The sequence below is a fragment of the Anguilla anguilla genome, chromosome 7, assembly GCF_013347855.1.
Source record: "Anguilla anguilla isolate fAngAng1 chromosome 7, fAngAng1.pri, whole genome shotgun sequence".
NCBI lineage: Eukaryota > Metazoa > Chordata > Actinopteri > Anguilliformes > Anguillidae > Anguilla > Anguilla anguilla.
This window is the reverse complement of record NC_049207.1, coordinates 12,299,035-12,325,574: the sequence shown is the minus strand read 5'-3', so window position 1 is coordinate 12,325,574 and position 26,540 is coordinate 12,299,035. Positions and strand designations below refer to the sequence as shown.

The following is a 26,540-nucleotide window of genomic DNA, read 5'->3' as shown; positions in this document are numbered from 1 at the left end:
ATGGTTGTGGAGAAAGGCACAGTGTTTAGCCAGAACTTTCCAGTTGGCCAACATCAAGCATGAAATGCAGTGCATGTTTGCTTGTTTATGTGCTCACAGTCTGGTGTGTGTCTGCCAGTGTGAGTTTATTTTGACAAAGATTTTGCTTTTCCAGGCTCATATAGGTGTGTGGCTTTGTTTCGGAGTGTGCCAGTGCTCTTTACCCTGTGTGTACGTACGAGTGTGAGCTTCTACAGGTGTGTCTCCCTCTTTGAGTGGCCGGCGTGTTAAGGTGTGTGCTGAGCTGAGGTGGTGAGGGAGGTGTTGAGTGCGGTGTTGGTCCTGCTGTGAGGGTTGAAGGGCGCTGCTGGCCCATCGTTCTGAGGCTGCCCATTGCTCCGCCTCCCCGTAGAAAACCAACCAGCGGCTAACGAGCGGCCGAACGGTTGCCAAGTGCTGAGAGAGAGAGAGAGAGAGAGGGAGGGAAAGAGCGGGGGAAAGAGAGAGAGAGAGAGGGGGAAAGAGAGAGAGAGAGGAGTTTTGCGAGCCGGTCTGCATTTGATGGCTGCCCGTGCTGAGAGAGGCTGAAAGCCCGTTACACTGACGAAGATAAGGACCTCCGTCTGAGCCTTTACACATCCCTTCAAGGACTTGATTTGGAGGTACAGGCAGCTAAATTCTGCTTATCAGGAGTTTGGAGTGCGGGTAGAATCAGCTCCTGACAAGAGAGCACCACACAGCACAGATAAGGTTGATCACAGTAACCGCTATGAAGTGTATACCTGCTAGGACATCACTAGGTGATGGGAGCCAGACTACTTAAGGTCACTACGCAAGAACATGCTTGTGGTTCCAAGATTAGACTGAGGACAGAGCAGCAGGAAATATATGCTAACCTGGATCTTTGACAGCAGAGAGAAATGTGCTGTTCTGTCATGGCACATTTTCACCTGGGCCCACTTGTGTGCACTGAGGGTTGGGCGGGTTCGTTCTGTGGGTGACAGAAGCCAGTTTGGCAGTGGAGGTCGGTGGACTGTTTCCTGGTTCGCAGCAGGTCTGCACTGATCGGGTCAAGTGTCTCGGTCACGGATCAATTTGGCTGTGTTCTTCTTCCATGGAGAACCCTTGTAAGAGAAGCTCTGGGTTTGTCCATGCTGACCCCTCTGTTCTCCAGGTTTTACCTCCTCCTGTGGTCTGGCTGGCCTCTCCCCTGAACTCTGACCTCTGACCTTTTTGGTCTCCCTTTTTACGGCTGGAAATGGCTTTCCCAAAGGTGATTCCAGTGCAGGGTATTGACGTAGTGGAGAATCCGAGTGGCCCTGTCCCCACTTCCTGCTTCCTGCCCGTTTCCTCCCGGCCTCTCAGCGCGACGCGGGGCGATATTAAAAACGGAGGGAAGCGCCGCGAGGTTTAACAAGCGAGGCCGGACGGGCGGCAGTTCGGCGGGGCGGGGAAGGAAAAGGACGGGGAGGACGCTGGCCTACTTTCAGGATGGATGGAGAGAGGGAGGGAGGGAGGAGGGAGGAGAGGGAGGCCGGGCGGACGGGCGGGCGGACAGGAGAGAGAGATTTTAGCGGTTTAATGGCCCTCTCCAGCGCGCGGGGAGAAAGCGGCGCGTTAACGACGGCGGCGACTTCGAGAGGCTTGAACTCCGCTAAGAGTCAATTACCGCCTCCCCGCGCGCTTCGGCCACTCCAGCCCCGGCGGAGCGGCGGGTTCTCCAGCCGAGCCGGCCCCCCTCAGCCGCGAAAGGGGAGCGGGAGGAACCGCCCGTCTGCATTCAGGGGCTTTGTTTCCTAGTGGCACTAACCGGTAAAATGGACTTTTATCAGTCACCCTAAATGCCCTCCACATTCGGTAACCACGCTTCTGTTTTCCCACAGTTGCTCACCTGTTCTTTCTCACGGTGAACTGCGTGAACTCGCTCACGTCTGGCGTAATCTCACTCGCGTAGTTTGGGTAAACAAAAGGGCGCTATCTTGTTTTTAAAAAGATTCCCAGGGATAGAGGGGTGTAAAGTGACACAGGCTGTGATGAGGTCTTATCAGCCTGTGCGTTAGCCCCCCAAAAAAAGTTCCACGTTCCTCACGCCCGTAGATGCGACCCAGCCGACCCCCACCCACGGACAGTACGTGATCAATCACGTCATGACAAGCAGATTATTCCACTGACTGCACACTAATGTGTAACCGTGAGGCTTTTGTTTCATGGTCAGACTGTCAGGTTCAGACTGTGTGTGTGTGTGTATGTATGTGTGTGTGTGTGTGTGTGTGTGTGTGTGTGTGTGCGCATCACTGCTTTTACTGGGGAGGCCACCTTAATCTTTTTTGAGGCACGCTTCATGAAAGCTGCTAAGTGACCGTGTGGCAGCTCTGCTCCAGAGATCACCAGACTGTGTCCCTGTCCCACAAGAAATACAGCAGTCACTGTGCGAGAATGACTGAACTCTACCCCCCAAACACCCCCCACACACTCCCCAAAACACGCCCACCTCAGCTCTATCACTGGCTGCCTGGCCAATGAAAGCCTGTGGCTCATGACTCTGGGTCTCCGCGGTGGTCTGATTGACAGGTGTGAATGACACGGGCGGGTCCTCTCGCAGGCTGAGAAGCAGGGCCCGGATTTTGGGCTGACAGCTGACGGGGGGGAAGTCGGACATCTTGCCCTGGGTCACCGAGCATCCCAGCTCCTTAGCAACGGCAGTGAAGGGGAAGAGACGTAAGAATGAAATACCAAACCCCCCCTCCACACTGAAGATCCAGTATTACACACAGCCCTGATGATGAAAAACCACTGCACATATAATGGCAACCATAGTTTGGAAGAAGGGAAACCATAAGGACATCCAATTACTGCAGGGGAACAAGAAGTAATTCAAGCAGGAACAAAACAGAATTCACCCACAGAGTGTTTAGACACATTTTGATCCCAAGCGGTAATTTTACATTCTACGTGGTCTTCAGCCATTTTAAAAACAATGGCAAACAGAAGCTAAATAGAGGTTTTGGCTTAGGAAGATAACATTAGCTATAGGTGACATGTTTGCTTTCTAGCTTTTTTGGTCCCAATCAAGCTAGCTGCTTGGCTTGGCCGCTCCCAGGCGGGAGGTGATGTGTGGGGTGACTGGCGGAGGCGTATCTGTCATGGTTTCCGCAGCGAAGGATCTGTGGGTTCTGGTGGGGAGGGTAAAGGGGGCTGTGCCCGAGGCTCGTCGCCACGGTTTCTGGAGCCGGGGGGGGGGGGGGGGGTGGATCGAGGCGGTGGCGGCGTTCCGCTCCGCGAAATTAATCAGCTGCGTCTGGACACGGAGCGTCGCCTCGGATAACGCTGGCGGGGCGCCGCGGTGCCAGCGCGGTGCCAGGGCGCTGCCAGGTGTAGCGCGCGAGTGCCGCGGGTAGCTGGGCACAGCTGAAGCGGTGCCTGGCAGCTGTTTGCCCGCGCCTGGCTTATCGGGGGCAGCCGTCACACGGCAATGAATTCTTCTGTTCCCCCCGCCCCCCCCCCCACACCACCCCCACCCCCACCACCTCTCCTCTTTATGTCACATTCAAAATCAAAAGCACTTAACGAGGAAGTGTGTGTGTGTGTGAGAGAGAGAGTGTGTGTTTATGTTTATGCATGCATGAGGGAGATTCTCTGAAGGGCTGGCTGTGTGTGCCTGTTGGGTTGGGAGGTGAGTTTGCCGTGCGCTGCTGATAACAATGAGTGAGTGCGTTTTTATTTTTATCTGAAGGGGAATGAGGTGGGCGGAGTGTTTTAAATACCGCCCCCCCCCTCTCCCCCCCACTCACTAACACTCCCGCTCTGCGAGCTGTGGGAAAGAGGGTGAGATTTAAAGCCTCTGCTGGAACAGGGATAGAGGGATGGAGGGATAGAGGGATAGAGGGATAGAGACCGCTCCGTCTCCACGGCAGCCCTTTTAGATAACGGCGCACCCCGAGTGGCGCTGCCGGAGAGCGGAGAGCGCTGCCGGGCCGCGGTAAAACCGGCGTCTGGACCAGGTGAGAACAAGGCCCCGCCCCCCCTGGAGAACGACTTCAGGCGTACCGCCAGACCTCAACACAGAGGGACGTGTTCAGTCATGACATGACAAGTGACCTCTTCTGTAACGCTGTGGTAAATAGCTTCCCCCAGACACTTAACAGGTGCAGTGTTTTGTGCAAAATGTAGGATATTTTAGATGTATACAGATGCTGATCTTGTAGTTGTTTGGAGTTACTTGAAGTGATCCCTCCCCCCGCCCTTTAGACCAGAAACCTCCAAATGGCCCTGTACCAGACATTGTAAAATTTTCAGGTTGTCAGAAACTGCTGTAAATATCTATAACTGTACATTACACATACAGACTGTGTGGGCTAATTGAAAACATGCGCTAAATAGAAAATAATATATTTTTTAAAAAACCTGTTCAAATCATTTGTAGCTGGTGCACTTTGTCTTTGCTGTAAAGTCATGCTTTTTGCATGCAGCTCCAAGCAAGATCTGAAAAGAGAGATGCCTCTCATCACTGGAGACCTCCAGTAACCCATTCCATCTTACCCAGCATTCCTCATTCTGAGTCCTTTCTCCCTTTTTATTAGAAGGGTTAGGTCATTCCATTTGAGCTGGTTTCAATAGCCGTTTTTATGCTTTTTTTGACTTTTGGTTTGAGTCTGAATGATCGGTTTTCCCCTCTTTCTGCCCTGTTATTTATTACTGACCAAACACGCGTCTGACAGACCGGCTGCCTGGCAGCTCGTCTGCTTTCCCTTTGGCTCACAGACCCGCTCTTTCCTACGAGGGGGTTGGCGAATTGCACATTGCCGGCATGCCTACAAAGACCAGGCGAGTTCGCGAGAGGGGAGAACAGAGAAGAAGAAAGAGTGCAGCGGCCTGTCGCCCTGTTCCCGCATGCGATTGTTCAGCGGGGAGAGAGAGAGAGGGGCTGGCGGTGCCCGGCTCTGTCTCCTAATCGCCGTGTCGGCTTAGCGGGCGCTAGCCGGGGGCGGAGCTTCCCGGGGTCTGAATGGCGGGCGAGTGCGGCTGGCGGTCCCCGCTCTCTCTCCCCCCGTTTGAGCGCGGGGTAATCCCTGCCCCGGGGCAGCGCGGCGGCCGTGCAGATAGCATTCAGCGTAGCGCCCCCGCGGCCCCCCCACCCCCACCCCCACCCCGACGACTGAGCCGCCGTGCCGCGTGGTGCGCGCAGATTAGCAGCTGCCCACGCCCCCCAGGAGCGCCGGGGTCTGGAGATGGGAGATACGGCACCTCTGAGGAGCCTCCGCTCCGGAGGGGAACCCCCCCCCCGCCCCGCCCTGTCCCTCCCGCCGAAATAAATCTGATCTGCAACAGCCCCCCCTCATCCACCCCCCACCCCCCGCCCCACCCCACCCCTGAAACCGCTCCATTCAGCCCTGACCCCTACAGAGCCACATCCTCCCCAAAAACAAATCTAATAACACTGCTCAGTCCAGAGATTGCGAGAGTGACTCTCTGCTCATAACAACATGACCAGAAGTCCTTGGGTGCAGCAATAAGCCTTCCGGTCTGAGTCTGGAGCCTGATTGCACTGCATGGCTGCGAGTCCCACAGAGTGGCATATAATAGGTTACAGTGTCACCCAGGGTCAGAGGGTTTATGTTTGGCGGGGTGTTTCTGGCCTGATTGTGTGTCCGCGTCTCCCCAGCTGGTTTGCGCTTTAGAGTCTCTGTGGCTGTTTGAGCATTGGCACCTCCCTGGCTGATTGGTTGCCTGGTTGTCTGGGTGTGTGAGCTGTGCAAGCTGTACAGATTTCTGGCTTAATGGCCTTGTAGTCTGGCTGCTGCAGTGCACAGTGAAAAAGTAGTGTTGGGTGTGGGAGGGTCTGTTCTCTCCTGAACTGATGGTGGAAATTTTAAAATATAGAGCTGGGCAATTCAAATAGGAAAAAAATAAAAAAACCGGGATTGGTCTTTAAGGTGCTGTCGGCTTGAAGCACCTATGGCCCCACTGACAAACAGCATGTACAAAAAAAAAAGTTTTGAATTCGAGAGATGTCGACCTCTGACCCTGGAAGCACTTCTCCTAGATGAAGCAGTGAAGTGGGGATGAAGTGTGAGTGAAGAGCAGGGGGTTCTGCAGAGTGACGTCAGACGCCTCCCCGTAGAGGGAGTGGAATGCTTCGGAGACGGGCCTTTGGACGCTGACTCATTCTACCTGTCTGCATTGCTGAGATTTTATCGGTCGTCCAATGAAAATGTCTACCTTGAGAAGACGGCCAATCCTGTTCAGGGACAGTCCGCAATCTTCCTGAGGTTCCGCTGCATGATCTGTACTTATTGGAGTTTGCCGTTGACCTCCGTTGGAGGACTCCGTGTTGGTTTATGGCATTCAGTGCCTGATGATTTAAAGATGCTGGGGTGATGTGAAGGACTGCTGCATTTACTGCTGCAGAGCAGGGCAGGATGATGGAGGGGGGGGGGGGGGGGTGTGCGTGGCGCACCAGACAGACCTGTCACACCGTCGCCCCCGGAGACGTGAGTAATGGTCGGAGCGCGTGACAGACCTCACGAGAAAACTTTGGAAATCCGCACGCCCCCCGTTCTCTGTTGAAGAGCACTGACCCGGGGGAGAGGAGCCCTGCCCCCCTCCGGCTCGCAGATACGGCTCGGTCAAGCGTTGGGTGGGGGGTCGCTGCCCCGGTCGCCTGTGACATGAAAAATGGCAGCAGCCACAGGACTGGTGGGACACTTTCATAATGTAGAAAGAGGCTTCTTCATGGCACCACCCAAACACTCAAGTGTAGACATGGAAAAACACGAGGAAAGCATGATTGCTATGTGCTTTAACGGAGCAGGTTTTTACAGAGTGAACTAACGGTGGGTAAAATGGAACCCCACAGTTAGAATGAACTAACAGTGGGTATTTTAATGGAGCAAAAAAATGTGTGGTTATTTCTTTGTTTTTTGGTTTATGTGCTTGGAGGAACCTTCCCTGGAGCCATAGTCTCAGATGCCCATTGTCGTCTCTCTGTTGCTGCCTGTAGTGGGCTGGAGTTCCCAGTATAATATGTGAGATCTCTGGGGAGGGTAGGAAAACAGACTCTGTCCTGGACTCTGTGCTCTATGTCTCTATCGCCCCCCGAAACGCCCCTCCCCCCCCCACCCACACACCCCCTCCTCTCCTCCCCCCAGGGGGGAAGGATGGGAAATTAAACTGGCTCTCACCTCGCACCTCTGCAATTACCACCAGCGCCCCTGCCTCAAACAGCCGCCTCTGCAGCCAGAGACACCGCTGACCCCGGACAATGAGAAATACAAGGAGAAATATCACGTGAATCCCGAAACGACGGTGCCAATACAACGTATTTCAGTCGAAACATGTTCCTGTGTGCAGTAAGCAGTCACTGATTTTGACCTCGGGGGCTCACCTCTTGTGCTTTCCCTGCATAGATCCCATAAAGCCATCAGAGTATTTATAAGGATTTCACGAGATGGTTGTGGAGGCACCTCAGGATGCTCAGGCCTGGACACAATCAGCATTCATCTGTAATTTATCCATTATTTACATCATCCTTGCATTTTTTTTTTGTTTTTGTCAAATTTAAAGCCAAATTTTGATTGAATCTGGGCAGCTGTCTTTTCTTACCAGTGCCTGAATGAGGGAGCGTTTCTGGTTCGCATTTTAAAAGTATTTTTTTTTGTCACTTCCTGCCAAATTCTCATCATTGCGGTTCACGAAGTTCGGTGGAAACAGCAACGGGAACGCATTCCAGGAACTGCCGAGGTTTTCGATAGTCCCGGGCACAGATGCTTCCGGAACTGGTTTTTTTTTTTTTCTCCAGTGGAAAAGGGCCATTTGGGTAACGGCAATGAGTGGCTGCCATGGGAATTGAGAGACACCCCCCTCCCCCTGTCTCCTCCTCCCCCTCCTCCTTCTCCTCTGTCCATCAGGAACTGAGGGTTTTAAGTGGTTGCTAAGCGGTACGAGACGTTGGGGGGGGTGCTGTAAAAGCATTAATTATGGCAATGAGCGCGATCTCGTTAGTCCCGGCCCGGGTGATTAAGACTGCGTCTCGCGGGAGAAGCTCCCCATCGATCAGATGCCTGCCGTGGCCTCGAAAACTAGCCTTTTAATTAGAAATCAATCCCCCACTCAGCGCTATAGATTTCCTCATCGCACGCCCCTCTCTCTCCTTTTGTTCGGCATCCGTATAAAAGACAGACGAAGGTGTTTTTTAGGGCTCGACTAAAGCAAATGCTTTCATTTGGCTGCTATTACCTGCAATTTTCGTGCCAGGAAGCAGCGGAGAGTTGTCAGTATAAATAATGCCCGCAGCTCTCCTCCTGTCAGTAATTTTGTGTTCGCCAGCGTTTTTTTCCCTAATTTTCAGTTGTTTGGTTTTTTTTTTTTATTTGTGTGATAAAGCGAATCTTCGCTTTCGTCCCTCGCGCGGCGGGTAATCAGAGGAAGAAGCGACGCTCTCCCGGGCTGCTCAGACGCTTTCCTTGCGTGTAGTTTGTCGGGGCGTGTGATGTGATTGCTAAGCCGGGAGAGCGCGTTTATAACGAGCCCCCCCCCCATCTTCAGATCTCCCCTCTCCGCCTCTCGGCCTCGTCCGACGGGCGCTAATTCGGGGAGACGAGACGAAGTGCGGAGGGAGCGGGAGCGCGAGAGAGACGGGTTCACTTTGCTCGCGAGGCCCTTCGGGAAGCGACGGCTGTATTATTTATGCTAAAGCTGTTACGTCCTCGCTTTAAGGAGCGGAGGGGACGGCTGGCCCCGGCCCGCGCCCCGGAGGCGTCCGCAGCCGCTGTCTGGAGGAGCTCGGAGCGTCGGAGGGGAGAGACGCTCGCGGACGCTGCGCGGCTGTCCGCTCCTCTTCGCCACGGCGACGCTTGGCGGTGCGGCTCCACACTGTCCCGAGCGCTTTGTCGCGGTGTCGGCGAACTGGCCGGGCCTGTCCAGGGAGGCTCAGATACGTCACGGTGTTCGGAGGGGGCAGGGGATGTCAATGTTTCTTCTCAATTCGAAACGTTGGCTTTTTTACGATGTAGGATCTGTTGCGTTGTCTTGCAGGGGGCTGGATTTGGCAGTGTGCAATTTTAACCCTTTAAGGTGTAAGATCTGATTAGAATATATGTGATTAGAATGTTCGTAACTGAACATTCTAATGCTAATGTAACAATCACATATGGTAAAAAAAATGATAATTGAAATGGTAATTGAAAAAAATTGATTTCTAGAACATTGCCTTGGGAAAAAATTGTTTTTTCCAAAAACTCTTTAAAGGGTTAAATCTCGGCCTATTGGGCGGGGGTGGGGGGGGGGGGGTGGGTGGCGGCGCTGGGTTTTATCTCAGCGACTGCAGGGGGTGGGATTTATCAGGATGTCGCTGTATAGTTTGTCTTGTCTGGGGGGGGGGGGCTGAGGTCTGTTTCTGTGAGTGGAGGGGATGGGATTTATCAGCGTTTCATCTGACAGGTTGGCGCATCTGCTATCTGTCACAATACGAGAGCAAAGACAGGTGCAGACACGCTCACCGGTCTGAGAGCGCAGCGAAGCCAGCGAAGGGTTAACCGCCAGCGGAGAGGAGATGCTCATGTGGGTGTGGAGCAAATAAAGTTCATTACAAACCCAACCCAGAAACTAAAGGATGAAAAATAGATGACCCCCCCCCCCCCCCCCGCCTTCAGACAGACTCACTGCACCCTCCCTGTCTCTGATACAGCTTACACATCTCCTGCACTCTCCCTCTATCTCTATATATAAAGCCCTCCTTCACGTCTTCCTCCTCTGCTGCTCGTATTACTACTCCATAACCGTCTTCTGCTTTTAGGGCTGCGGGGCTCTCTGTGCCCCTCACATCTGGGACGTGTTCACTGTCCTTCCCAGTGTGTTTCAGGGCTCTATTAACTGCATTACCAAGGGCAGCTTATCTGAGTGAATGAAACCCTCATTAGGTCATAAATAACACCCTTATTTACGTTAGTCATAATTCATAGTCGTTATTCATTTTTTTCGTAATCGTTCGAGTGCCTCGTTGGACGGAGATAAGCCGTGTGTAGGTTTGCCTGCCGGGTCCGGACGGCTGTGGGGAGGAGAGGGATCGCTGAAAGGCTTAATGTGTGGGTCTGGCCGGAGAGAGAGGCAGAGGGGAACGTGGATTCCAGCGGTCAGCTCGTCCGGGAAGAGGGGGACGCTGATTGATGTTGAGGTTTTCGTCTCGGAGCTCGTAAACCGCTCGCTTGCAGATGTTGGACGGAGGAGGAGGAGGACTAGCTGGTCTAAGCAGCAGTTTCGAGGACTGTGCAGGTGTCCCGAACGCAAACTTTGCATCGCGTCGTCGTTTTCCATTTTCACCCACGAGAACATATGATCCTGCTCGTGAAATGGAAGGAATCGGCGATGAGGAGAGGCAGAGAAGGGAACTATCGTGGGAAAACTGAGAAGGTTAATCATTGCTTAATAGAGATAAAAAAAGAATGATATAAATTGATTCTGGTAAAATATGCTTCTTATAGTCCTAAAATGCTTTTTTACTATCTGTGGTATTGGCCACTGCTTCTCACGCATTTGGCAGAAGTCATAATGCTCTGTCTGCTCAGAAAATTTTTTTTTTTTTTAAATATATTAATACAGTCCATTCAGGGGCCTGAGAGGAAGTAGTCCAGCTGTGGGGAGTGTGGGGGTCATCAGGACACAGGGGTGGTGTCCCTGTTTGGGATATCTGAGGCCGTTTCCCTGGAGGGGTGCCGGGTGGTTGGGAACAGGTCAACTGAGACACTCTTCCTGTTTCCTGTGAGATCATAGCTTCAGGACAGGTGTGAGCCAGACAGGAGGGAGATGAGGACAGGCCCCGTTTTATTATTTTTTTGTACCCAAAGGCTCTAACATGGAAAAAAATCTGCTCTCTGTTCACTCCATTAATTCCATGTGGATTAGCGTTCCATAATTCTTGCGTTTATGCATGCGTGTGTGCATGGGATTGCATGTTGCTAGTGTGACGTGGATTTGGATGAGTGTGCATGTTTGTGGTTGCATGTGAGAGTATGATAATTGTGAATATGGCCATACATGCACACTGTATGTGTATTTATGTTGAATTACGTATGTTTGTGTGTGTGTGTGTGTGTTTGTGTGTGTTATTGCATGTGAGTGTTTATCCCTATGTTACGGGTGCACCACTGCTGACTCCTGGTTTGAACAAACATGGGGTTTTATTTGTGAAAAGGCAATGAAAGGACATACAAACAACCATGTGCTGTAAGGGTAAGAGAAAAATCGAGAGAAAGAGAGCCCCAGAACTCCAGTAGAGCTCCTCATATAGGCACCTTCTCCTGAGGAAGGATTCTCATGCGCCTCCGACAGGTGTGTGCAGTTCTGAAATAAAAAAACAGCTTGACTCCTTGCGGTGCTCGTGGCAACAAGCGCCTCCCCCCCCCCCCCCCCCCGACCGGAGGCAGGGGTTCGTAACGCCATGCGTGCCTGTATGTACAGTATGCGGGCTTGTGTGCAGAGGGAGGGGTGCTGCTGGGGCTTCGGCTCCTGTGTCAGTACCCCATCAGCTGCGCTGCAGGTCGAGCGCGTCGGCCTGTCCGTTCGCCGCGAGGTTTTTTTTTTTTTTTTTTTTTTTTTTTTTTTTACTGCATTCCTCGCATTCCCATTCCGGAACGCTGGGCTCCCTCCCGCCGCGGCGAGAGCCCCCTGCCTGTCACAGAGAGCGCGTCCTTTCCCCGGTCTCCAGCCCCTGTGCGCACTGGGGGTTTACTTCGTTTGTTTCTTTGTTGTTTTTCCACCATCTGCGCCTCCCGAGTCTTCGCTGCGCCGCCAGCCCGCTGCAGCTGAAGTGCGTTCTTCTCTGGGGCGCGCAATCACGTGTGCCGGTGACCGATTCGGTTTCCGCGCTACATGTGCGCGTACGGGAAGGCTAGCGCTGATTGGAGGAGAGGCCTGTTTGTCACCGACTGCTGCGGGCAGCATGTGACTGCCTGCCCGTCCGTGGATGGGAGGAGCTAACGCAGCGGTAACCATAGCAAACCGATGCCCGCTCTTCCCCTGGTGGGGCGAATCCAATTACATCACTCCAGCCATGGACAACTGAATGCATGATCCAGGCCCAAACATGATGCCTTGGCTGCAGTTCCCATAATGCACGTGCGGCTGTGGTCTCTACCGGATGACCCAGGAGCTGGGCTAAGAGGATTCGCTGCATGCGCGGTGTTTCTTCAGACGGCACATGGGACCGATAGTGGCTCCCAGCAGGAAAGGAAAACCAATTCACCGAGCAGCGCATTTCCACCGTCAGAGCGACGCATGGCGAAGACAAACAAAGTAAACTAAACGTTCGCTGGAGGGTAGGAATTGTTTGGTCGGAAGAAATTTCATCACTGTGCCAGAGTATCGTCAGCAGGGGGTCTGTGGACAGTCAAATATTAGCTTGTAGTTGCAGTTTGTGCTCTGTGGTCACGGAGCAAAGCTGTAACACATGGGCTGCAGGTTTAACTCCGGAGATGCTGCATTGCTGCGCTGCCCGCAAGCGAAATACTTAACACGAATAGCTGCATAATGGTTAGCATGCAGAGCGTAATTGCGTCTCATCCAGGCTGGCCCTGAATAAAGCTGTCGGTTGGAGAAAACGAGCGGCGTGATGTAATCCAGATGTAACGCAGTTGTTCCCGTGGCACATCCTGAACGGGGGACTCGGGATGGCTGTTCCCCGCGGGCTCGGTCCCTGTCATCGCGGAAAGTTGCGTCGCACGCCAGAGGAAGAGCGGCTGCTGATGAACATCGGGGGCGAGCGCGTGCAGATGCCTCTGTCACAGTCACTGAGGAAGCACGAGAGAGAAGAAGAGACGAAGACCGGCTCCGTTTCCACCCCGCGTACAAGAGAAATCCACATGTTAATGACAAAGCCTCTAATATAAATACCAGCACATGCTCTTCTTTATTATATATGCTGGACATACCTCTGTAGTCTGGATATTAATGACCACATTATAAAGGCTGGATTATAATCTCAGAACTACTAGTGGCCAAATGCAGTATTTAATGATTTAATGATAGAATGATTGCATGCAGGTAGTGCATGTAGGAAATGGACAGTAAAACGGCAAATAAATGGTATGTAGTAAACTTACCTTTTCACATGATTAGATATATTTATGATTAGCTTGATTTCCTAACAATAACTGTTGCAACTCACTATGCTATATACTTACATGGAATTATATTCAAACAAACCAAAACTGTTACCTATTTCCAGGTCATTACCTACTTACTAACATTGTTTTTGCTAATGTTCAGAATCCGTAAGCGTTAAAGCCTGCATGACTAGGTGATATGTGGCTCTGTTAGCCCATCTTTAAAGCTCTTATGTTTTTGGAAGCTGTGTTTTTGGTTCAGTTCCTTGGCAGGACACAGCAAGTGCACTTCAGCAGAAGTTTACCTCGCTTCATTTTTTGAAAAAAAACTGGGCTTTAGAGAGTTGAGGTAGCAGTGGATAAAAGCCCGGGCCCAATGAGCCGATGAATAATGATAAAAGCGTGATGTGATAATTTAGTATCAAAGACGCCCCTTTAGAGACGGAGAGAAAAGCCTTTGATTCGTGCGAAAGGCAGCAGGTTGGAATGAAAAGACCCGTGGAGGCTCTCTGTCCTCGTCCTCATCCTGCTTTCCGGAGATAGACGCTTTTAAAATGTCAAGAAGCCTGTTTTTGTTTTTTGTTTTTCAGTTAGTCTTTTTTTTTGAATTTTTAATCAGCCCTGCTACATGCGTAATGGGCATTAGCAGGAACACTGTGTGAGCTCCGATGCACATGCGCACACAGGCACCCTGCACACATTACCAGATTACTTATGAGGAACAAGCTGTCGATGACAGAACTCATGTTTTTGTGCAGCTCCTGAGGGTAAAACCAATTCAGTCAGTCAGCCCCTCCATAAAGGGCTTTAAATTGGACCGGTCATTGCAGGTAGTCTACCAATTATAGTACCACCCACAAGTAGTACCCACACCCACACACACAGTACACAGTACACACACACACAGTACACAGTACACAGTACACACATCCACGTGTGCTAATACACAAACCACACGCACAGAAACGTTTGCATACACACACACACACACACACACGCGCATACCCTCATGCGTACTCAGTCCCAGTGTGCTGGTTGGCGTGCGGTGTGGCTCTGGGTGTACGGTGCGTTTGATAGCTCTGAGGAGCGCGGCGTTCTCTGCGGCGCGGCGGGCGCTGTCTGTGAGCCTTCGGCGTGTCGGCGAGCGGGGGGCCGGCCGCCGGCTGTGGCGGGCGGGCGGGCACCCACAGCAACAGATGGCGGTGCCAGCAGGGCGGGCCGCCGCCAGCTGGTTATGCAACGGAATGACTGGGCTCAGACCCGGGCCGGGGCAGCAGCGAAATGGCGCACGTGCCCGTGGGAGCGCACGGAGACGCACGCGCACACGCTTACACGTGCACGCTCCTGATCACACAGGATACATCGATCTGCGTGCGTCCTGCCAGAGATAGTGAGTTCATTGAGGCCAGTCCGACTCCGGAGCGAACCAAATCGGCCGATCTGCGTGTACTGACGCCGCACCAGCACGGAGAAGATGGAACAGCCTGCTTTCCCATCATGCCCCGCACAGGTGACTGACAGTTGAACCTGGGAAGGAAGGGGGGTGGGGGGGGATATGGCACCTCGACGCAGCCCTGGCTGTGGAAACAGATGGACAGAGAGCAGCCAGCCTTCATTTCCTGCTCCATTTATACCCGCCCGTGTGCCAGAAAGAGCGCCGTGCAGGTCAGATGGTCAGCTGTCCGTGTCCCTCCCCCCTCCCGTTCCATTTTCAGGAACTGAGAATGCTTTGGGCTACCCTAGAAAGAATGGCGGTAAATACGCACGTCTGACAGAAGAGCGCAGGATGAAATGAGCGGGTAGGTTAGGATACGCGGTGTTTCTGTTTTCCCCGTCGGTGGGTTCGTCTCGTAAACAGGTCCTGACGTACGGCGGCGTGGGGGGCGTGGGGGGCGGGGGAACGGGGGGGGCGTGCCAGGTGCCCTTAGCGCGGCCGGCAGCCGGAGGGTGAGTGATGTGCGGGTGGCGGTGCCATGCCGTGCCACGCTGTGCCACGCTGCGCCCCTGTCGCAGCGCATCACGCTTCAGAGCGGCTGATTGGCTGCCCGCACCTGTGTGAGGTCCGCCCGTGACGCAGAGGGGCTCTGGCACGGTGCCACCCCGTTTGACTCTTACACACCCCGTTTCAGTGTGCCACCGTCTCTGACAGGACCACCCATGTGACTGCCGAGAGCCAAACTGTGGCCTCACTCATTAACCCTTTAGAGTGAGGATCACAAATATGTGATTAGAATGTTCTTAACTGAACATTCTAATGCTGATGTAACAAGCACTACTGGTATGAGAAAGCAATGGAGCTCTACAACACTGACTTAGAATTTTGAGAAAACATTCCAAAAAAAACCTACTCTTCAAATGGTTAATTGGGTTTGTTTTTTAGTTCAGTTTTTTTTTTTTTTTTTTTGATTGCCTGTAGTCACAGTGTGGGAAACTGGGAGCTGCATCAGAGGTCTGAGTTTTGTTTTGTTTTGTTTCTTTTTTTATAATTAATTTTCATTACTTTAATCAGTGGAAAAAAAACATCTTAATTGACCATGGATTTTGGAAATGTGTCATAAAACGTGTGTGATAAAGAGTGCCGGGGAAAGAGTTTGTTTTTGCTTGTTGATGGTTTATCAAACGGCCTGTGAAGGCCATCTACTCTTTCCGTGTCTTAGCAGATTCTGGGCTCTCCCTGGGTTTATATTCACAGAACAGCTTATGAAGTCTCATATGGGTCTGTGAAGGCCCTAACTTACAAAGAAGCGGCTGAGTTTTCTTCTTTGGTTCCAGGAACAGAGATGGATTGTTGGCCGTTGGAGGTTCGCGGACGTTTCAGCATGCAGACCCTTTATGTGAAGCAGACCGAGGCATGCCTTTAGATTACTGCTCCTTTCCTTCGCGGGCGAAACCCCTCTGCTTTGCTATTGCCTAAGAGTGAGGTCACGTGCAAAGCCTCTGCCAATGAGTGTCGTGCATTTTTTTTTTTCTCGCTGAATTTGAAATGTGCCCCACCGTGGTGTTGGGGCGCCAGCGGGTCCTTCTCTGCAGCGCGTTCGAGAGCGCTGCTCTTTCTCTGTGACATCATGTGCGTTATTAAAACCGGGCGGGCGGTGTAATGCACAGGCACACTTCAAGTTAATGTTCCGTTGGGTTTCCACGGCAACGTTGCTAGCAGGGGGTTCTGTTCTGCCCTGATTGATCCTTAATCCTACTGCCTGGTTTTTTTCCACTCGGTGGAACCTGGAGCTGGGCTACGGTCCTCCAGAAGAAGGTCCTAGAATGCTACACCGTCACTGCTGGGTTTGGCCTGATTTGAAAACCTTTTTACTTGGATTAATCGTCATGGTCATTGAAATCAAGCAGCCAATTGCTGATGGTTTTCAGTCTTTGCACGGCGCTGGTTCTGGGTCTGTGGAGTTCAGGCTTTCAGGTCATGTCTCACAGGTACGGCAGCACCCTGCTCTCTGAACCCTGAGCCCTACGAGGTCATCGTCTGCGGTTTGGCCCGCTCCGATCCGAACTCTGTCACAGCTGTGCAGGCCTCCCCGCCGGTGGCTGAATTATTCGCCCCCCCCTCTCTCCTCTCATCCTGCAGGGCACTGGGGAGTGGCCCCCTGGTGTCTCTCCCCCTCTCTTCCACACCCCTCCCCCTTGTGCTGCTGTGTGCGTGCTGCAGAATGGCCTCGGGCTGGCTGATCCTAAAGCTGTCTGTCCATCAGAGCCTGCTCCCCACTGTCAAACAGACCCTCCGTGACCGTGTGCCCTGCGCCCTCTGCCAGAAGCTCTCTAATGCAATTCACATTGACTCCCAAACCACCCCCATCACTTAACACACACACACACATACAACCGCACACACACACACAAACACACACAAAAGCATACACACGCATATACACACACACACACACACACACACACACATATGAACATACACACAAAAGCATACACACACACGCACAGGTTCTCTGAAGTACAGTTCTGCTACTCTACTGTAAGGTGCAGCATGTCCTCTCAAACTCAGCTATTTACTCGCCCCAGACCAAACACAGCTGTGCCCCACCCCCTTATTTAAACGTGGAAATACAGCACCACTCTCACATCTCCTCAACACAGCACCCCCCCCTTCAGCCAATATCTCAAATATGGCACTACCCCACACCCCTTGCACCTCTTCTCTCCCCTCCCCCTGGTGCAAATGCATCCCTGTTCTCTGCTGCACCACCCCCAAATCCCCATTGCACCCCCTTTCAGAACAGAGACGGGGGGGATGACTGTGGCACCCAGAGGGATTAGGGGGTTTTGTGTAAATCCCTTCGACCACCCCGCCCCCCACTGCTGCAGGGGGGAGAGGGCTGGGGGCGAAAAAAAGGAAGCCAAATGTGAATTTGTACAGTGCTGAGGCGTACAGGCGAAACGTCAGATATGGTTGCCATTTTATTCTCGTTGTCTTTACTGTAGACATGCCAACCCACCACCGAGGCCCAGACACCTGGTCCTGCTGTCCGCTGCCCCGGATTATTAAAGATTTAAAGAACCCTTACCACCACACTTCTCTTACGCACTCCTCTAACCTGCCTGTGTTCTGCATTTAATTATTCATTTATTTATTTATTCATTCGTGTATTTATGTTTTGCTAGCCTTGCATTGTTGTTAAGTGCTAAAACGGTGAACTCCAGCATTCCAGTAAGGTGTTGCTGGGAGAGTGATATGAATATTAACGGAACAGGTGCCAGTTGTAACCTAAAAGGTCTTACAAAAAGAGGGGGTGAAAGAGCGGGGCGGGGGCGGGGGCGGGCTGGGAACTGGGGCACAGGTGAGGCAGGGCGGTGAAACACCTCCGCAGGTGTCAGACGGAAGCTTCTGGTAGCTCTACGGGACTCTGCGCGCGGCCCACGTTGCTCTCTCTTTCATATCTCCTCCTTTCTTGCTCTTGCCTTTGTGAAGGCGCTGTGCCGCACGCAGCCGGGGATGCTGGGAAGGCCCCCGGCCCATCAATAGTTGAGCAGAGCCGGCGCTGTGTGCGCTGGTAATGAGACTTACCAGATCACCGCATCAATATTGCATGGTGGAGCAGGGGCTGGGGGTGGAGGGTCGGGAGCTTGTGGGGGTGTGGGGGTCCCGGTGATGTTGCACTGTAGCAGGTGGGGGGGGGGGGGGATTGGGGGATTTGGGGGGGGGGGGTGATACCTGACTGCACGGTTGGTTTCGGGCTCTCTGGGGCGGAGTTGGGGGCAGGTTAAGTAAGAGGAAGCGTGGGTGTTCAGGGGGCACGAGCGTGCCAAGGACCCTTGTGAGAAGAGGCTGCAGGAGGGATTAGGAAGGATGGGAGGGTGGAGTGCTCTTGTGACTGGCGCCGGCGCCGCCGCTGAGTGGGCCCGTCTGAGCCAAGCGGCGCCCGGATCAGCGCTCCGAGGAGCAGCCCGGATCAGCGCTCCGAGGAGCAGCCCGGATCAGCGCTCCTCGGAGCGGCCCGGATCAACCCTGCGCCCGCTAACGGCGACGCTTTGAAAAGTTTTTTAACTCTGGAGAGAGAAAAAAAAAAAAGGAAAGCGTGCTCCACTTCCACTTGGCCCAGAAAGCGCGGTTATTGCGAAGTTCCGGGGACAGCGGACGACCGCCGCAAACAAACGGATCTTGCTTTTAGCGGCTCTGCGCTCCGCCGCTTTCATGCCGCGTCTTAAGGCTCAGCGCTCTCGGCGGGAAGGGCGCGTGGAGAACGAGCGAGGAGAAGTTTGGATTTGTAGCCAGTGGTAAGGGGACACATTGGAAGGTAACGCTTGCAAAGGCCAAAAGTTGCTAATGCTTTTCAGAGAGTCCGCGATGCTAACGAGATGTCAGCCATTGGCTACAAACGGGGAGCCTTCTTCCCTGGGAGACGTGTGATGTCACCGGTCCGCCCCTTGCCACACCTGCGTGCCTTCTCTTGCCCACTTCCTCTTTGGGCGTCGCACGGGAAGGCGGACTCGCCGTTAAATTTGGCCGCCCTGCGCAAGTGCGAAGGAGCCGCGGCCTCGCGACTGCTCGTCCAGGTGGCAATCCGATAACGAGACCCAGATGCTCGCGGCTGAGCGACTCCTCCCTGGCAGATGTTGAACAGCTGGCTGGCTTTCACGGGACTAATTGGGTTGCGTTAGCAGTTCCAGTCAGGGAGGTTTTCTTCCCCCTTCGTTTTTTTTCTTTAGGCAGGGGTCAGGGGTCAGAGAGAGGGGGTTCCTTAGAGACGGCAAAGGCAGGCGAGGAACATTAAAGGCTTGTTTTTCTCCTAAAAACCCTGACCTCCTGTTTTAAACATGAACCTGCGGTGGAAAATACCCTACAGGTGCGCGTGCTGTAGCCGAACAGGGCCCGGAGAGAGTGTGCACACGCTGCCTGGGTTTTTCAGTCCTCCGCTGTGCTACAGCGAGCTGCGTAGCTCCATTTCCCCCGAAAGGAGGCTCAGTAAATAATTTAGATTATGTGCATTTTTATGGATCAGGTGGAGCTCTCTGCGGACTCCTTCCCCCCAACTCCGCCTCCGGTCTCTGTTCTTGGGTTTGAGTGTCCCTGCGACCCCACCGCTGGCTACCCCACTCCCCCTGCCTCCCCCCCGCCCCCTCCAAACCCACTTCACGTGGTGCAGGTACACCGCTGTGTAGGACCTGAGAGAGGGGGGGGGAAGAGGGGGAGGGAGCTTTTAAAACACCTCTGAGTGTAAGGTAACCTCTAAGACAGGTCATCTGGAATGTAACATTATGTTTTTGTGTGTGCATGTTGGTGTGTGCTTGCGTGTGTGTTCATGCATGTGTGTGTTTTAAAATTAAAAGGGAGCATGTCCACATGTATGAACCGGCATTAGTATGGAAAGATTAGTATGGAAAATCAGCGGTTTCTACACTCTACCTAAAAATAACCCTTTATTTTGAAAGGTCAGGAAGTGTCAATCAGGGTGGAGAAGAGAAACAGTAGAGCAAACGCCTTTTGTCAATCTCTTCTGTATTTTAAATCTCTTCTGTATTCTGAATCTCCTCTGTACTTGATAGTTTTTAGCAAGTGATGTCGAGTCCCACCAAAGACAATACCACCATAGGCCTTTAACGTGATTAAGTTGGAGTCAAATTAAAGGCAGGCTCACCACTGCTGGTTTTGAAAGTCTAGAATCTCTTGTGTGCAGACACATTTACGGGAACGCAGACAGATTTTGTTCTGTTGACAGAAACCGCAGTTCTAACTGCTTGATACATCGCCTTCCCCACGCCGCGTCCTGCCATGGGCAGAGGCCCACACTGTGAGGAATTATGGCCTTTTTTTGGTTATAAAAGCCATGAAATGAAAGAGAGGGAGAGGAGCTTAGAAATTTGGATAGCATACTGAGAGAGCAGTGATGAATTATTGAGACTGCAATGTGGGGAGATGCAGAGAGAGACAGGGAGGAGGTGGGATATGTGCTTAATCCTGGGTGTAACTCGGTCTGACTCCATCTCTCACACACACACACACACACACACACACACACATAAGCTATACACCCTGAGACTGACGGCAGACACAAAAACAAAAATATTTGCCCACAGATGTGAAACACACCCCAAAAAACACGCGGTCAATAGAGACGTTCAGACGCAAGCCGCAAGCGCACAGACGCGAGGCACCAGCCGCGGGGAAGGGCTGTCAAAACACCCAGATTTCCACAGCCCTTCCCACAATCCTCTGCAGCTAAGCAGACCCAGCCCTGGGTCCGTGATTCAGACATACATTTGGATTCCATTACACTCCCCCCTACCCCGGGTCTGGCCCGTTATGTGTCTGTCTCCTTCTTCTTGACATAGGGTGGGCGGGCGGAGGGGATTCAGAAACATGGGCTAGTTTTTTATGAGACTTTTTTTTTTTTCTACTCATTTCTGGTGAGGAGTATTTTCTTTTTTTTTTGAACCACTTTCATTCCGCAGTACGCGATCTTTCTGTATGACACAATGCCGGACCATTATCCATTCACTCAACCGGCTAGCAGTGCTCAGAGAAGCATTAAAGGGAAAAAGGGAGAGAGCAACGAGAGGGGGAAGAATGCCTGTTGTTAAGAAGAGCCCATTCAGTCCATCTAGAGTCCTCTTTTTGGCTACGGCTGATGGATGTCTCTCCTGGTTTTTTTTTGCTGCATTGTGCCGTATTTACCGGTAATGAAAAGAGCCCTGCAGTACCGGAGCCCGTTTCCTCCTTGCGGTATTGTTTCATGCTCCGCGGGTATTTTTCTACCGGGGGAAAGAGCTTTCTGTAATTGGCCTCGTCGTCCCCGTGAATGCCGCTCGCGCAGTCGTTATGCGCGGCCGTCGTGTAGCGCGCAGCTCTTCTGCAGAAAAGCGCTGCCGGTGTTGCACCATGGGATGTCGGAGCCGTGTTCGGCGGAGAGGGATGACTGACGGTGCGATTGTGCCAGCACAGGGTGCAGAGCTGGCGCACAGCGTTCAGAGGTTTATGGCAGTAAGTACACTGCGGGCGCAAGCACAAACCATCATGTGCTGTGCAGGTAACAGGGCCCTTGGGGTTACCTGTGCCTGTGTGATCTGTCCTGCTGGCACCGGGACGCCTCATAGTTACAGGTGCAGCATGGTGTTACCGCCATCCTCCGCCCCGCCTGGCACCTGTACACACAGCTGGCACTGACCCCCCTTCCGCATGGATGTCCCTGAATCACCGCTCTCCTTAGTACTGTGTTCACAAGCAACAGGACAGGTGTGTTAAACACTACAGCCGGTCTCCACTGCTCTCTGTGTGCAGCGGACCTGACTGTGTCGTTACGGTACTTACACGCCGCCATCTTGGGATGGCGAGGCCGTGTGCTGAACTGCTACAAGGGATTCTCAGAGGTCATTTTCGTCACGGTGTGTCATTTTCAGCCTCAGAAAAAATCTTAATTTTAAGTAAATGTGTTTCATATCTCCAGCATTTCTACAAATATATTAACATTTTTACGTATTTGCATTTTTAATACATGGAGTAAGGGAGTTTAATTAATAGAAATCCGTCTTGTTCTGTATGCTTAGGGATCTTGCAGAGATTTCATTTGTACCAATTGTTCCTGGTCTCTGCATTGCTAATCTCTTTTGAATAGTTTATGTACATTTCATATACTGTATATCATATCATTCCCTTCTGCATTTCATGCCTGATGGGGCCAAAGTAACAATTTCATACCAGTACAATTTTCACATTGAATTGTATCAGTAGTAATGTTATAGTAATGTTGGAGACAGCGTCATAGTGATGTGGATTATGCAGAAATAAAGAGAGACTGTGTGCTTTTGTGTGCTCGCATGTGTGGATGAACTAGACTTGAGTGCGAGTCATGACAACATGATGGGGATTAATCTCTTCCCTAGATTCTAGTGGAGTGATCTGTCTGTATGAAACATTTGCGTTCTACATTATGCATTATGCTGTCTCTCATTTGCCCTCTTATCTGTCTCTCTTTCAGTGACCATCACCACCAGTACGTATTTCGATGGTCTGCTTGTCACAGGACTCTACACTTCTACCACTGTCCAATCAGCTCCCATTCCTGCCCCGGCTGCCTTTGGATTCGGTGAGTGTACCGTACAGTGTAAGACAGGAGAGCTAGCACAGCCATACAGTGTAATACAGGAGAGCTAGCACAGCCATACAGTGTAATACAGGAGAGCTAGCACTGCCATACAGTGTAATACAGGAGAGCTAGCACTGCCATACAGTGTAATACAGGAGAGCTAGCACTGCCATACAGTGTAATACAGGAGAGCTAGCACTGCCATACAGTGTAATACAGGAGAGCTAGCACAGCCATACAGTGTAATACAGGAGAGCTAGCACAGCCATACAGTGTAATACAGGAGAGCTAGCACTGCCATACAGTGTAATACAGGAGAGCTAGCACTGCCATACAGTGTAATACAGGAGAGCTAGCACTGCCATACAGTGTAATACAGGAGAGCTAGCACTGCCATACAGTGTAATACAGGAGAGCTAGCACTGCCATACAGTGGAATACAGGAGAGCTAGCACTGCCATACAGTGTAATACAGGAGAGCTAGCACTGCCATACAGTGTAATACAGGAGAGCTAGCACTGCCATACAGTGTAATACAGGAGAGCTAGCACTGCCATACAGTGTAATACATGAGAGCTAGCACAGCCATACAGTGTAATACAGGAGAGCTAGCACTGCCATACAGTGTAATACAGGAGAGCTAGCACAGCCATACAGTGTAATACAGGAGAGCTAGCACTGCCATACAGTGTAATACAGGAGAGCTAGCACAGCCATACAGTGTAATACAGGAGAGCTAGCACTGCCCTACAGTATAATACAGGAGAGATAGCACAGCCATACAGTATAATACAGGAGAGATAGCACAGCCATACAGTGTAATACAGGAGAGCTAGCACTGCCATACAGTGTAATACAGGAGAGCTAGCACTGCCATACAGTGTAATACAGGAGAGCTAGCACTGCCGTACAGTGTAATACAGGAGAGCTAGCACTGCCATACAGTGTAATACAGGAGAGCTAGCACTGCCATACAGTGTAATACAGGAGAGCTAGCACAGCCATACAGTGTAATACAGGAGAGCTAGCACTGCCATACAGTGTAATACAGGAGAGCTAGCACTGCCATACAGTGTAATACAGGAGAGCTAGCACAGCCATACAGTGTAAGACAGGAGAGCTAGCACAGCTATACAGTGTAATACAGGAGAGTTAGCACTGCCATACAGTGTAATACAGGAGAGCTAGCACAGATCAGGTGGGATACGCCTCTCACTGAGGCACACTGGTGGTGCCTGGAGAGCAGGCAAGGTTGGTTACACGGTGGCTGATCTGAGTGTGGTGTAGATGCTGGGGTTTTCCAGTGCAGAGCTGGAGCAAGGCGAGTACGAACTGGAGCCAAAGCTGGCTGACCCAGTGCAGCATGACTGTGGTTTCATTGCATGACGTGCTCCCTGAACTGCAGCCCATGATGTCACACTCAATTCTGATCGAGACTACTGTCTGGTCATCGTCTGTGGTCCAAGGCTGAGATCTTGAAATTAGATTAATATTCCTCTGGTTATTTGCTGTGATCAGCGATGACCATGTGCTCTTGTCTCAGGTTTGGTGCCAACATTAGCTTTGCAGTGTGCCAACTTTACCCGCAGCCCGCAGTTGAATGTAGACACACTGCAAAGCCTGCAGGCTGAGCTGGAAAAGGTCAGCATGACAGGAAAGATCATGAAACAGCGCCTGGATCTGGAACAAAGCAATCTGGCCTGTGCTCAATGAGGAGGGGATCTTACGACCCAGCATAGTTCCAGCTCTGCAGTGAGAAAAGGGTATAATGACCCAGCCTGGTTCTAGTTCTACTGTGGGAAAAGGCTATAATGAGCCAGCCTGGTTCCAGCTCTACAGTGGGAAAGGGGTATAATGAGCCAGCCTGGTTCCAGCTCTACAGTGGGAAAGGGGTATAATGAGCCAGCCTGGTTCCAGCTCTACAGTGGGAAAGGGGTATAATGAGCCAGCCTGGTTCCAGCTCTACAGTGGGAAAGGCCTATAATGAGCCAGCCTGGTTCCAGCTCTATAGTGGGAAAGGGGTATGATATAATAGTCAGGATGTCAGGATGCCTTGCCTAGGTGCTTCCACAACCGAAACCACATTGATTAGGCAGGATGTGTTGTAGCCTGGGTTTGGTTTGTTTGTGTAATTATTTTCTATGTGATGGTTTAACAAAAGCATTTAATATGGAAACAAAGTGTTGAAATAGACCACGAGACAGCGCTTTGCAGTAAATGCCAGTTTCTATACAACTAGACATTCATAAATAGCAGGGCCAAAAAATGAAACAATATTAACAACCCGTCTTTTGTATTGTGTAGACATGTAAACAATGTAAATGATACTGCAAGTGATCTCCGACTCGCCTTCCAAGTCCCATTGACCACAGTAATGCTCCCGCAGTAATTCTCACCGCATCATTATGCAGTCTGTTGATACTGAAAAGCACTTTGGTTTTCTCTGTGAGTAATAGTCTCTGCTCATGACCGCACTCAGTGCTATGGAACATACGGGGGTCAAGTGCCAGCATGTTTTTCAGTCTTAAGATAAGGCTGATTTTGAGGTTGACTTGTTTACCGGCTGTTTACCTCTTTTCGCATTCCCTCTGGTATAAAATTGAAGTTTAAGGGAAGTGGTGATGGTGTTCACTTTTATGAAGTTTACGTGTTCAGTGGTGTTCAGAGTGCTTAGTTCTATATGACGTAATATTGATTATCTGGTATTGGCAGCTACCATACTGGTCTGCCTCATTGACTTCTGTTGCCTGCTGGCTGGTGCTGGGGGTGGCAGTGCTCAGTTATTGCTTGGATAGTAGACCCCGGGGAAAACTTTCGGCTGTTGCTGGAAGTGACGTGGGAGCAAGCGGGAAATGCCGTCTCTCAGATGAGCCATTAAACCGAGTTCCTGACTCACTAGGCCTGAATCACTAAAATGCATCAGTCAATTATCACGAGTGTAGAAGTGTTAACCATGACGCGCCGGTTGAATTCCCAAACTGGCTCCGTCAGTCGGGTCACACAATGAATCCCCTTACAGCCGGTTCGGCTGCTCACTGCCGTGCATACCCCGCGCACCTTCTTCTTCTTCCAGGTCATTCTGGGTAATGTATTTCTCAGCTAGCCTTCCTGGTTGAATAAGTGTTGATAGATGCATTGGGAAATGAAAGAGTGGAGCCACCAGGGCGGGTGACGATGGGGAAGACAGTGGGGGAGGACGCTGGAGCCATGCTTTCCCGCCTCCAGCTTCGCCCCGCGCTTCATGTGGCTCGCTATTGTTCCTGTTCTCCGTATTCTGTGCCAGTGTGGTTTAGAGAAAAAACAGTTCTTATTTATGGCAGGACTTCTTCATCTGGGAAAGGCTCCAGGTTGGGACTGCTGGAGATTCCGTCATCCCGTCTTTATGGGAGAGCGTCTTCAGCAGAGTTAATACGTGACTGGAGGATTTGCTGCAGGGCAGGCAGACTAAGTGTATGTTATTTCCTGCACATATGGCCGTGTCTCTGCTTTACAATGCACCTATTATGAGGCAGAATGGTCCTATTCTTCAATGTCCGTCTCTGAAAGCCATCCCCTGTGCATTTTCACCTGTGGTGGATGAGTTCCAGGTAGTGAGCCAAGCACCACAGTCTGTGCTGAGGGACTTTGCACTGAATCCTTCGTCCTCATTCTCGCTCCCCCTCTCTTTCTCACTCTCTCTTTCTTCCTGTACATTTTGTATCCTTGAAGTATTTCTGGAGCTGAACATTTAACCAATGGAACCAAAATAAAAAAATCCCAATTATTAGACAAACATGAACAGAGAATTGGGACTGAATCACAGATTTTAATTTTGCCTGCCGGATTCCGGTCAAGCCCCCAAATCCCAGAATTCCCCTCTATGTGTCCTGAAGTATATCGCCCTGTATGTAAGGACAGAAGAGTGGAGTAGTCAACGCGCTCA

General features: G+C 51.6%; 1 protein-coding gene across 3 annotated transcripts in view; it reads left to right on the top strand.

The window, feature by feature from the left end:
• reln (reelin) overlaps positions 1-26,540 on the top strand; it is a 130,282-nt gene that overhangs the window by 5,506 nt on the left and 98,236 nt on the right. For all 3 annotated transcript variants that reach the window (XM_035426422.1, XM_035426421.1, XM_035426420.1), the window contains exon 2: positions 22,511-22,618. In XM_035426422.1, coding sequence (XP_035282313.1) covers positions 22,511-22,618 — 108 coding nt within the window. The remainder of the gene's footprint in view (positions 1-22,510; positions 22,619-26,540) is intronic.